The sequence below is a fragment of the Corvus cornix genome, chromosome 11 (genome assembly GCF_000738735.6).
Source record: "Corvus cornix cornix isolate S_Up_H32 chromosome 11, ASM73873v5, whole genome shotgun sequence".
Taxonomy (NCBI): Eukaryota; Metazoa; Chordata; class Aves; order Passeriformes; family Corvidae; genus Corvus; species Corvus cornix.
Genome location: NC_046341.1, coordinates 14017600 through 14031008, shown reverse-complemented (window position 1 = coordinate 14031008; position 13409 = coordinate 14017600). Strand labels below are relative to the sequence as shown.

General features: G+C 45.4%; 2 protein-coding genes across 3 annotated transcripts in view; one reads left to right on the top strand and one right to left on the bottom strand.

The window, feature by feature from the left end:
* The window catches only part of VPS35 (VPS35 retromer complex component), a 25806-nt gene extending 18207 nt beyond the window's left edge, over positions 1-7599 (bottom strand). The window contains 2 exon segments of the mRNA XM_039558465.1: positions 109-207; positions 7507-7599. Coding sequence (XP_039414399.1) covers positions 109-207; positions 7507-7584 — 177 coding nt within the window. The 5' untranslated portion in view covers positions 7585-7599.
* On the top strand, positions 7270-13353 carry ORC6 (origin recognition complex subunit 6). Of its 2 annotated transcripts, none has more exons than XM_039558468.1 (7): positions 7270-7346; positions 7777-7906; positions 8691-8854; positions 9949-10038; positions 10837-10949; positions 12226-12294; positions 12684-13353. In XM_039558468.1, exons 1-7 carry the CDS (start codon positions 7282-7284, stop codon positions 12848-12850), a joined length of 798 nt encoding a protein of 265 aa, XP_039414402.1. In that variant the 5' UTR covers positions 7270-7281; the 3' UTR covers positions 12851-13353. The 2 variants fall into 2 exon arrangements, with proteins under 2 accessions (XP_039414402.1, XP_039414401.1); XM_039558467.1 differs by having other exon boundaries at positions 12223-12294; positions 12684-13352.
* Positions 13354-13409: the final 56 nt, after the last annotated feature.

Below are 13409 nucleotides of genomic sequence, written 5' to 3'. Positions count from 1 at the left end.
GATGCATAAAGGGTTAATTTTCCTCACAGCACTAGAGGTTGGTATTGATTTACTGTTTTATTCCTAGCAGACAAGAAGCTTCATTGCATTTTTAAGTCACATTCTTACCAAGCATCTCTTCATCTGGAACGACTGCACCTTCACAGCCTGAATGGCTTCATCCAGGAGCTTTTCCTGTTCATCCTGAGGAGATTGCTGTGTTGTTGGCTGGAGGAAAAAAGAAACCAAACAAAACTGAATTCAATTATTTTTATTAAGCTGTTTATGACTTGACTAAAACTGGATTCCCACACTTTAGAATGCACTGCAAGTGACACTGCAGTGTGACCACTCAAGAGTTGTCAGCAATGGTTGTGTGACATGTAAGGGAGAAAGTTCAAGTGCTCTGCAAAAACCCGAGGGGAGGTTACAGGTAGCCTGTGAGCACCCCTGCTTCCTGGAGAGCAAAGCCATGGGGACAGAGCAGGGCCAACTTTTCCTTTCTGACATTTAGAGGTCAAGAATCCAGTGCAAGTACATGAGAAGAAAAGCTCCAAGAGAATGCAGAGACATGACTATGCTGAGAGGAAGCACTGTTATTACTTCTGTCCACAGAGCTTCAAAGCAATGCCCAGACCACACACTGCAACTGCACAGATGCTTTCTGCGCTCACAAGTCACAAGTTCTCAACTGCTATCTGAGCCATGTCATTCCATTCAGGACAAGTTTCAGATAAGCAAAGGATAAAGTACAGTTAGTGCATTCCAGAAGGTAGAAACTACTTGCAGACAGGAACAGAAAGCTGAAGAGAAACAGCAACTCTTCATGTCTCCTTGTCCCAGTCACTCTGTCACATTGTCAGAGTGACTCTCGTTTCCCCTCGGAGAGGCACATTCTAGGCCTTCAACTGAAGTTTTCACCACCTTCTGACTTTCCAAGGTTCATACTGCACTTTCTTAAAATATTAAATAAATCCATTGCTTACATCCTTAGATTTCCCCTCAATCCAGCTACAACAGGCCTTCTCCTTCTGCAGCTGCTCCCTTCCCTCTACCCGAATAATGAGATCAGTTTCTACAAGCATCTTTAAGCTATTTGCTAAGATGTCCGAACTGACACAGATCAGAACCCCTACTGCTGTCCCCACCTGCACCCAGCCTTCTTCCTAAGACTTTACAAGGAAACACTGCCATCCACCTCTTGTTCGGGATCAGCCTTCAACACCTCCACTTCTCTCAATCTTGCCGTTTGTTTTCAGATGAAATACTGTGGGAGATAAAAGCACTGATGTGGTATCTCAGCTACATCTTCTCTAGTCTTGACAAATACCAAGCACACAGTGATTTAGCACAGCAGGTTCTCTGAGCCTACAGCAAATTCTCAGCTATTTATACTTGTTCCCTTCATCCACTGTGCTCAGAAGGTCCCTGGTCTCCTCTTTTTAACTGCATTTCAGAAACAAGCTGGAAAGCCATGAATTACATCACCCTAATGTTTTTAAAAACTCTGTCTTCAGTACCAACTCCCACATGCCCCATGCATGGAGTCCCCAGAAGTATCTGTTGAGGACTGAGATTAAAATCGAGGCCTTCATTAAAACACAGAAGTTTTACTTTAACACCAATTTAATGGTTACGAAACATTTCATACCCCTGTTATTTCCCATATTTAATTGAGTTCTTGTTCTGCAGTTGAAATCTCCCCACTATCCTCTTCCACATACAGAAAACAGAGAGTGCTCTGCAATCCTGTTCTTGCCTTGACCATGCCCTAACAGGCAGTGAAACTCCGCTCTTGAAGCTCTGCAATCACCCAGGTGGACAAAACCAAGGCTGATCTGATCCAACACTGGTGACAAACCTGCTTCAAGGAGGTTATATGAGATAAAGATTCCTTCCAACCAACACTTCTGTGACTCTGTGCCTCAGTAATATTCCAACTATGGACAACAACCAACTAAGAAGTGTACTTCGTCCACAGAAAAAGCCATCTCTGCTAGTTAGAGGTGCTAACTGCACCTCTTACAAAGCTCTCTCTACATATAATTAATCTATGTGCAGGTCTTCTGAAAATGATTTAAGCATAAGGAAAAAGCAGTAACCATGGCTAGATGATCCTATTTCCCCAGCAATTCAATAGCTACAAATCCTCAGACAACCTCAAACTGTGAAACAAGTATGTTCTGCCAGCAGAAGTTTGCTGTAATTGCTAAGCTTTAATTATTCAATGGAAGATCAGACTTTTAAGGAACGTCAAATGACAGTGCTGGGACTCGCGTGCAGTAATCAATACCAGAACATCACATAACAGACTTGCTGAATTATGTCTATACCAGAATGTTGGCTACACTCTACAACCCCCTGAACCCATACCAGTGCTTTAGAGAAAATGAATCACTACTGAGCTGAATGTCCTATGTTCCGACCACATCAAATCTATATGAAAGCACAGCTAGAAACAATGCAGCAATGCTAACACTGACCACAACTTCCTAAGCCCTCTTCTCCTGATGGGCATTAAGTTTACATAGCTACCAGCCCTGCTCTTCCATCCCCAGCTGTTCACGGGGCCAGGTAGTGCTTGGAGAGCACTTAAGGCTATAAACCATCAAATAAGCTGTAAGACAAGCCCAGCTGATTAATAGATTACCATTCACCTAGTTCAGCCTAAAACCATACCAAACACTGCAAGCGGGGCTGTGAAAAGAGGGCTTTTTAAACAGCAACACCAAGCCAAAGCATTTATTGAAACATACACTTACTTGCTACAACCCCAAGAAGTATTTGGTTGAGTCCATGTGCATTGGTTTCCTTATTTTTGGTGTGCAAACATGCTGGTTATGGAATCATGGCTACAAGTTTGGGATTACTGCTTTCATGATACCAGCTATGAGCGCAGCAGATACATCTGTATCTTCTTACAGAACTTTAACCGCTGTAGTTTAGCAGCAGCTGGGGAAAAATTGGGAGTTTCGTTCATTTATAGTGTCAGCTTTACATCAAACTCTGTCTGCATTAACAGAAGACAGAATACTTCCATTTCTGCTCTGAATTTGAACAGTCAGGGCCCACACTCTATTCAACACTAAGTACTGAATTCATCAACAGAAGCATTTTCATGTTAACAGGAGATATTAACTTATTTCTTCAGTATCTCTTCAAGATATAGAGAATTAAGAAAGAGGGAAGTTCAATTTGTATCAGTGCTCATTTGAAGACTGAGAAGGCCATCAGTCTAAACAAAGATGTCTTTACTACAAGGACACTACATTTCATGTCTGAAGTGGCACCCGTAGCAAAATAACCTACACTACTGTCAAAAGCATACAACAGGAGCAGTCGTGTTATTTGAAGGGTTGTTTGTATCAGCTTTACTTCTGTAGGAATAGAAAACATCTTAACAGCAGCACTACTGAAAAAGTTCCAACTCTTTCTTACTTTTCAAAGTCTGAATATTCATCAGCTTACCCCTTTCTTCCAACTTCAGAAGGCGAACTCTTTCAGCTTTAGAACTGTAGGGGTTCCCAAAAATAATCTGGTTATTATCAAGTGATACACAAGACCACATCAAGACACGTATATCCTGCTAACACATGCCTGAAGTTTGAGGATGTGGTGACAAAAGGCAAGTGAAGGAAAGAGAACATACAGCAAAAGCCTACCAGTGACATCCAGCCGGGCACACACTGAATCAGAACACAGTTCTGTCAGATTCCATGTTGAATAAAGCTGTTTATGTTCTGTATTTTCCACTTAAATTACCAACCTAGTAACACAAGATGGTATTTCCAAGTATCATTTCATTAAAAAAGCAACCATGGAGTCCTAGGCACATCTACAAAAATAATCTTGAACATAAGCTTTTGAAGTGGAAGATGCTTTGACACTGGGCAAAAGCAGCAGTACTCTGTAACTGAGGCACAAAATATCCTGCCTGGTCAACTACATGCACAACAAGGTATAAACCCCTGCATGAACACAAGAGAAGCAATTTACAACGATTACACAAAATGTCTGAGCTATACCCACACCACATACACGGCAATGTTGAAGAAAAAAAATACAGTTGATGAGAAGAGTTTTGCTTTACTCATTTTTTCCTCTGAAGCAACAAGGATGCAAGTGAGCAATGCAGAAGGGACAGAGGACTGCCTCTCCCAGCTGCACCAGCAGTTTCTGCACAAGAGACAAAAGCCTTTTGCTAACTTTGAAGATAAGGCTAGCATAAGTTACCACATGCAAGTTATGGAAGTCAAAACTCACAGCAGATGAATCTAGAGGAGGGGGGAAATCTGGCTTTTGGGTTTTTGAGCTTTTTGGTGTGCTTTTTTTGTTCCTTTCAGGTTTTGTTTCTTTGGTGCTTTTTTTTTTTAATAAAAAGGTAAATTGTTAAGTAAACTGTAAGCTACTAAACTGTAAGTTGCCTTGGAAAACAATTTTTTTAAACCCAAGACAGCTTCAAACCAGCTGACCAGAGTACTTAATACAAGTTATCCTGCAGATAACTATTAGGGAAATGTATTATTGCAGCAGCAAACATTATTCTGGATCATGCCTATCCTCATAACAGCAATTACTCCTGAACATACAAACCAAACATTGCACCTACTGTGTAAGATTTACTCATTTTCCAACACTCAGTTCCATGAGACTCATTTTTAGCTCTGTATTTGACACTAAGCTGCACTCTAGAGATGGCCCAAAATAATAACCAATGTGCTGACATATTTCACTTGAAAATCTGGTACCTTGCAGTACTCAAGAATGACACAGTACTGAGAGCAGAGTTCAAGGGAGCTTGTTCAAGCCTAAAAGCTCACGTTCTGACACACAGGTACCTTAAGCTACATGCAAAGTATAAATAATAATGAGTAAAAGGTTTTGCTTCCATTCCATTCTAAAGTGCATTGTCATCTAATCTCCAGAAGTCCTTTTCTTTAGCTAACTGATGTGCTTACAGCCTATTCCACATGGCACTTCCTTGTATTTGCTCCCATGCCTGTACTGAATACCACAACAAATGACATTTACCCAAGGAGGTTTTCCTGCCTCCTCCCAGCTGGATATTATTAAGACCACCTACCAAAACATCACTGTTGAGACATTTCAAATTACTGCTACCCAAAAGAGAGGATGGGTGAGCTACAGCAGCGGGTCAGGACACTGCCAGCCTACAGCGGAAGCCTGGATGCACACAGTGCACTGCTGGGTAACATATTGAGGGAATTACCCAAAAAAAGGCATAAGCATTTGATACCATACAGGAAGCTTTTCTCTGCAACACTGTGGGCTTCAGAACTTCTATTGTATCTCACAGTATAGGAGCTCAGAGATAAACCAGAGAGATAAAAGCATTTTTCACATGTTGAAACTGGTACTTACTACCACAGGAAGCCACAAGACACTATTAAGTATTAAAGAGATGGACTTTTTATTCAGGGTATGATCAAAACCAGCCAGAGCCCTCTTAAAACAAGTCATGTTAAAGGTACTTAAGCATTCAGCTTCAGGGTTTAAACCAAGCTCAGCCACAGGAAATCACAGGGGAGCTTAATCTGGTAGAGGGAATTATCCCATGTTCAACACCTGTGATTATCCCATGTTCAACATCTGTAACTTTAATTTTTCTGAATCACCTGACAACAGCTACTCTTAGAAAGAAGCCACAAGACCAGACAAGTCTCCAGCCAGTTCCCATGGAAATGACAGGCAGAGAAAAGCAGTTTCATTTCTGAATTAATGACTATCACACAATATTTGTGTGGGGGACAGAGACTGAGGGCTATATAGATTTAGAATTTTTCATCACCCAATTCAGTATTTACCAGTCTTTCAAGTAACACTACAGGTTTTACCCACTCCCAAAGATACAGACATCAACATACATATAACTTTAAAAAGAAAGTCTCTTCTAAAAGCCTAAGAACTGTGCAATCCCTTCTTTATAAAGCATTCAGCTATTTTCTGCCTCACTATATACTACTAGTACTGTTTACACTCCACACTTAGGCTAATAACACGTTATGGTGGTTACAGCAAGTGCTACTTAAAATTTTGTTGAATATTACACGCCGCTGAAGGCACATTAAAGATATTTGTGTTTTACTAGGAAACCTGACTGTCCCCTTATTTTCATTTGATTGAAAAGCATTTCTCAATACACATTATTTCCATGTGGAAATTTCAGGTTTCACAGAATGAATGAGGTTGGAAAGGACATCTGAGATCGAGTCCAACCTACGGCCGAACACCACCTTGTCAACCAGACCATGGCACTGAGTGCCACGTCCAGAGTCCAGTCTTTCCTTAAGCACCTCCAGGGACCGCGACTCCACCACCTCCCTGGGCAGTCCATTCCAATGTCCAATCACCCCTTTTGTGAATAAATTCCTCCAAATGTCCAACTTGAACCGCCCTTGGCACATCTTAAGACCCTACCCTCTTGACCTATTGCTAACTGCCTGGGAGAAGAGGCTGACCCTCACCTCGCTGCCTCCCTGCCTAACAAACACCAACATTTGCGGCAAAGAGCGCTAATGAGCTGCGCTTACCAATGCGAAACCACCTCTTCTGCCGGAAAAGAAAGGAAGTTTACTCGGGAAGCCTACGACAGCAGTCTTGGAAGGTCAGGAGGGACTGGAGCACAGGCTGCAAGGCGGACAGCCACGGCACACGTGCACAGCACCAGCAATGACACAAGCCCGGGTTTAGCACAGGGGCAGCACAGCAAAACAGACCGAAACTGACCGCTGGTACGGCCGCGTTTCCCCAGTAAAAACACCACTTTCCTCTGCGCCCTACGAGCAAATGGGCTAAACGCAGCGAGGCAGTGACCCGGCCCAGGCCGCGGGCAGCGTTACCACCGACACGACGGGCCCAGCCCGCACCTCAGCCCCGCCCGGGCCGGACGGTGAGGCCTCCGCGCCCGCTGCAGCCCCGCACCCGGCCGGGCCCGCCGCGCCGCCGGCCCAGAGCGGGCCGCTCAGGGCGCTGCCCCGGGCCCAGGCCGGGCCTGTCCCTCGGCCACCGGACCCTCCATCCCGCCGCACCCCTGCCCGCGGCAGCGGCTCCCCGCGGCCCCTCGGCCGGTGCCCCTCACCATGGTCGCGCTGCCGCCGCCCCCGCCAGCGCCGCCCCGTCATGTGACTGCGCCGCGCGCGCCGCCCCACCCCGCCGCCGCGCCGCGCACCGCCCATTGGCCCGCTCCGAGGAAGAGCCGCGCTGCGCGCCCATTGGCGGAGCGGGCGGTGATTGGCGGCGCGGGCGGCCAATGGGCTGCGTGCGCGCCAGGCGCGGCGGGCGATGGAGTGCGGGGCCGTGCGGGCCATGGCGGCTCGGCTGGGCCTGGCCGAGCCCGCCGTGCTCAGGTACCGCCGGCCCTGCCGCGAGGCGCTCCGCGCTCCCGTGCCCACAGCCGGCCCTGCGCTATTCCCGCCCGGGTCAGCGGGTCCGCCCGGGCGCGCCCCCCCCCCCGGCCCGCTCTCCCCCGCGCTGACTGTGCCCGGCACCGCAGCAGCGCCACCGCACCCCGGGACAGCCGTGCCCGCCTTGGGTCTGGTGGATGTGGTAGAAGTCCCAGAGCCGTGGGCTCGATGAAACAGCCATCGCCAGCCCTGCAGTGCTGAGCTGCTGCTGCTGCACATCATCAGAGAAGGGGCGGCGTTGTCCCTCCAGCACCCCCGGCTCTCAGGCCGCGCTGCAGCCGGACTGCGACACCTTGGCTCGAGTCCTGTCGGGCATTCTGTCTTGTAGCTGTCGTTTTGCTGACGAGGGCTTTGTGTTCTGGGTGTTTTGCAGAAAAGCTGAGGAGTATCTGCGGCTGTCCCAGGTGAAATGCACGGGGTTAATGGCTCAAATGACGGCGACAAGCAGTGCTGTGATGTGCCTGGACCTGGCGGCGAGTTTCATGAAACAACCGGTTGACAAAGTAAGATAAGAGTGTGTGGCTTGGCTGGTTGGTGCATTCTGCCTGACTCAACAAAACCATTGTTCTGTAGTGTGTGTTGGGAGCAGGAATGGGATATAACAACTAACTTTCCCCTAGATCCCGCAGTTTGCTGTGTTAGACCTTTCACTGTTCAGAGTTTGAAACAGCACAAATTGAGATCAGTGTCATAGTCCCTTCACAAATTGAGCTTGCTTTGGTATAATTTCAGCTTAATTTCTACTCTTGTAGTAACAAATAAATTACCAGCAAGGATGTTAAATTTAAGATCTCTCCTTTTACTGTGGGAAGAAAGCAGTTGCTCCAAGGAATCTGTCACTGTGGGGGTACCTGTAAACCTCCATCTGCAAATCTGTCAGGTGAATAGCAGTGACCTGTCAAAATAATGCCTGATACAACATATTCATGATTGTCCATTTACAGCAGAGGAGAATTTAATTGGGCCTAACCCCATGAAGATGTTGCTTATGTCTTCAACTTGCCCAGATTTTGGTAATTTTGTCGCTACCTACCTTGTGATAAAGGGGCCATATATGGACATGTCAAACCTCACTTCCAGTGAAACAGTCTAAAAATATCACTGCATTAAAAGGTGTGGCATTCCTAGGTGGTTAATCTTTTTGTGTGCAGTCAAAACATACATTATTCATTGCACAAACTTGTTTAATGTAGCAACTGAACTTTATGGTGTTGTGTTGGTTGCCTTATTAAGATGTCAGGAAGGAATCTTGCTAATTCTTGGGGTTTGTCTTTGACTTCTTGACAGAGCTATTGTGTTAAACTCTCTGGTTTGAACAAGACCACCTACCAGAGCTCCATGAAGTCTTTGGAATGTTTGCTAGAGGTGAACCAAAGGCTGGGGATGCGAGACTTGGCTGTGCAGTTTTGCTGCTTAGAGGCAGTGAACATGGCTTCAGAAATCCTGCAGAGGTGAGGAAGCTCTCATGAATACACTGGGAACCACAAGTAAGGTTCTCTGTTCTTTAGATGTATAAAGAGCTTGATGTTTGAAAGGGTCAGATATCTCCTACTGATTGGAGCAATGAGGTGAGTTCTCAGCACTGATGATCCAGCCATGAGCTGGGCCACTTTTTAGAAGACCTGTTAAAAAGATTTAGTCTGTGAATCTCAGCAAGTCATTGTCCAACCATGAATTCTTCATCTAGGAATAGCGTAAAAAAATAGGACTCCTAATCCCTGTATTTGCCCATAGAATCACACTGTCATTCATTTAACTGCTGATCATGGCACAGTTCAGAAGTAATGCTCAGTGGAAATAAATCCTCCCTTTTGGGGACACAGATCTCTTAAAATGCACATCACTTGATCTGTAAAACCAATAGGTAGAACACTTCAGTGGAGATTCAACAGAGTTAACTATAATTTTCCATTCTGTATCATCTGCTTTAACCAGAGCAGTCCCTGAAGAGCTCTGTTCTGCAGTGCTGTCACCCTGACAGCACATGTTCAAATGCTGTTAGGTCAGAGCACAAAGGCTGTGCTTGCTTGGTGGTGCTTAATACAAACTGGAAAAAAAATAGCCTGGGGCAGGTGGACAACAAAAAATGACATTCTTCAGTGCTGCACATCCACTGTGTCATTTTCCATATTTAAGCCTTCCTCTGTGTAACATACATACTGCAGGAATCAAAGAAACGGTAATGCTACCTTCTATTGTAGGGATGGATTTATGCAAAGCATCTCATTGTAAATTTTAGATCTTAGGAAGAGCTAAAAGTGGTGTGTGGATCAGGAGCACAAGAAGCAGATTTTCTGACATGCCTTGATCCACATCCCCAGTTTAAAATACCTCTAATTCCAGAAGAGGAGATCATCTCAACTGCCTTCTTTTCCCTCATCTCTTTTGCTCCTCTGAGCCAATAGCAGCTTCTCTGTTTGACTGGCTTACAAAGGCCCAGGTGCTCCAATAGACCTGTTCAGCTGCCAACTGCCATGCAACAGATGGATTTCAGCAGCTTCAGTGAGGCAAATACACTGTCCAACTCTCACTTGCTGTTCCTCAGGTATGAATGCAGCCTCTCTGAAGCACAGCGAGTGGACCTGGATTTCTCCAAACCCCTGTTTATAACAGCTGCGCTGTGCACTGCATGCAGGTGAGTGTAACCTGGGAGACTTTTGACAGGCTGAAATGCCTGCTGAGACTCCAACCAGTGCCAGCATTCAGGGTCTTGCTTAGCATGTCCCGCTGCCCTGCTTCTGAAAATGGAGACAGCTGGAGCAAACCAAGCCTTTCCTCATAGCGAAGTCTGGAACGTGCACTGCACAAAGCAAAAACTTCTATGGCTTTTGGTGAAATACTGCTCCATGCAAGAAGGGCTTCTGAGCACCAAGAAGCAGCCATTATGAAGAAGGAAAAACTCCAAGCCCTACACCATCATGTCCTGGTGCTCTAGCCTTTGGGAGATGGCTCTGATAACTGTAGGCCTGTGTCAGCTAAGAGAGGTGTGTGACTCAGCCAGCACTTGGGAAGAATTTGCTTATATGCAAAGATCTTCCTCCCTCAGCATTACACCTTGTGACAGTCTTATTCAGCAGCACAGGTGCTGTGTAGTTGCACAGCTCCTGACAAGGGCTCTCTTGACAGAGTGACATTCAGCTTTTTGCTGTAATGGCATTTTATCCTGGTTCCCTGAAAATCTGAAAAGTCACCTCTTCCTTATACAATTCCTTATGTAAGTTGAACTCACCCTGAGTTTCAGTTGAGCTCTATTAACTGAGTAGTGTAGGGGTCTGGTTTTTAAGCAGATTTGTTTCTGTGGGAGACAAGGATAGATAGGACAAAAAGGCCTGCCTTGCTCATGTCACAGGCAGTGTTGGTACAGTAATTATCACCTCACCTAAGTGATAGTTGCTGGAATGTTGCTTTGTACAGAGATAACTTTCTCTTGTAGGTGTTTGAAACAAAAAGTGGACAGAACTAAAATGTTGGCTACATCTGGAGTGAAAAAAGCAATATTTGACCGGCTGTGCAATCAGCTGGAGAAGATAAGCCAGCAACTCAGCAGTAAGTGTTTGGCTTTATCCCTGTAAGACAGCACACCCATCCCATGGCCTCACAGTGCCCCATCCTGTTCCACTGGTGATTTCAGTCTGATCACTTTCAGCTGTCCCCTTTTAGCCAAATCTGCCCTCCATTCCAACATGTTTCCTGCAGCCCAGTTCCCACTCACAGTCCTTGCTTCTGGAGAAGTTGCAATAGCTTAGCAAGGACGAAAATAGGAAAAAAGTGGCAAGGACAAAAATATTTTCCTCTCTTCTTGAATGCTCACTGCTCTTTACAGTCTCTGCTGCTGCAATTTATTCCTTGCTTCTCCCATACTACCTGACCTATCTTGGATTCCTCCTGCTTGCTTGGTTTCTGCATCCTGTTAACATGGCAACCTGACACACGAATTACCACAAACATCTTCCTCAGACTGACTCACTCCTGTGCTTTCCTTTCCCCCACTGCAAGATTAACAAGCATAAGCCTTGCTGTTCTGGTACCAACTCAGCCATTTCCTGACACCACCTCTCCTCATACATTGGGCAGATGTCAGGAATATTTCTTGCCCATTGTTGAGCCTGCAGCTCTCTCTGCTCCTCTTTATGGGGGAGAAAGCCTGAAAAACAATACATGCACTAATGTCCTTGTATTTCTGTTGCTTCCTCTTTCTCCTTTTTCCTTTCTCAGGCTTTCATTCTTACTTTCCCACTGAAAGTTACCCCGCCTCACTATGTCTTCATCCCCTGATGTTTTCTGCAACATGCTGCCTGAATCTAACCCAAAAGCTGCTACTTTCTCCTAGGTGTGTGCCCTATAAAAACCCGAACAATACCCCAGCACTAAAGCAACTAAAGGCAACTGGGAATTGCCATATGAATTCAGGGAAGAGTGTGCATCTGCATACCTGGACAGCTCCCTGCATGTTGTGGGTATCTATAAAAATTGTGAGAATGGAATCAAAGGGAAAGAAATAATTGATAATCCTGCCTGAGTTACCTAGAAGGGTAGCAGTGTGGTTTTGGGCAATGAACATGGTGGATCATTGTGGTTACCAATGCAGCAGCAGCTAATTAGCAGCCTGCTAATTAAAGCAGCCAGTCAGTCCATGCCATACTTGAAGTGCTGGCACCTCTTGTATCACTTGTACTCAAGTATCAGTCTGGACCAGGGAACTGCTCTGACTGGACAGCACTACTTGTGGAAGGTGGCACTGCTGTCAAAGAATTACATGTGGCCACCCTTGGAGCCCCAAATACCATTCAAAAGTAAAGCAACTTACTTGTTTTTTTAGAAGATGTTCCACTGGCTGCAGAGACACCTGACAGCTTGCAGACTGCCCTGGAGCAGTGTGAGCAGGAAGAGGGTAAGTTGTGTTTATCTGTGAATGAAAATCACCTCACTGGAGTAGTTCTGAGCTTTCTTGCTGCTCCATGTTTTAGTTGTGTGATGGGCCATGATGCTGCAGTTCACAGCAGCTCTCTACATCCTGCAAACCATGGGCTGTGGAAGCACAGAGAGAACCTAGCAGGACAGTGGAGTTTATACTGAGTAGTCCTAGAATTCAGGACAGCTGTTGTGTTCAGACACAGAGGTGAGGAGGTGACTGTCCCAGCAGGTGAGGGGAGCAGTGACCACAGGATTAGATAACAGGGACAGGCCCCTGCTGGTGTCTGAACATTTGCTCACTGCCTGTTATCCCCAGCAGCATGTTGCCCATGGTGGCCTCTCATGGGCTTTCTTGTTTCCTCACAGGCTCTGAAGAGGATGAGGAGATGCCATGTAAACGACCAAAGACTGAAACAAAGCAGGACTATGAAGAATGGAAAAAGAAAATCCTGGAAAACGCTGCTAAGGCACAAGGGACAAGGAGTACTGACTCTGTAATGCCACCCAGTAATGCAACTGCTGCTTGCTCTTAATTTTAACTCTCCCTCTGCTCTAACAAGAGATCCAGTAGCATATGAGTGATGGCTGCCTGGCAGACAGCTCATTTTATTTAGGTTTTAAGTATTTAAGAACGTTATTTGTAATAAATGACACCACGGATTGATAGGAATTTACAGGAAGCCTGTCTGACTATTCAGCAGGCTGTGGCATTAGGGGTAGAATAGCTTCATTCTCCTGCTGCAAGAAGCAGGTAACATTCTAATGCTACTTTAAGTGTAAATAAGTTATAAGTTACAGGCCATTGGGCCCCTGGCTGGAACCAGTCAGTGAAATAAGAGGGAGGGGACTAACAGTGCCTTGTTAAACTGCAATGCCAGCAGAGAAATGAAGCCTTATTTTTAAAAGGTTTTTTTTAATAAATATTGTTTAGTCATTGAATTTGACTTATTTTCATGTGTATAGGAACAAAGTCTCTTGTGCTTTTGTAAGAGGTCCCAAATATTCCAAGAAACAATAAAAGTACTGGAAGGAAAAGCTTTGTCTTATGATATCATGTTCTTGGCACACATAGTTGGAATGCAAAATAGAAAA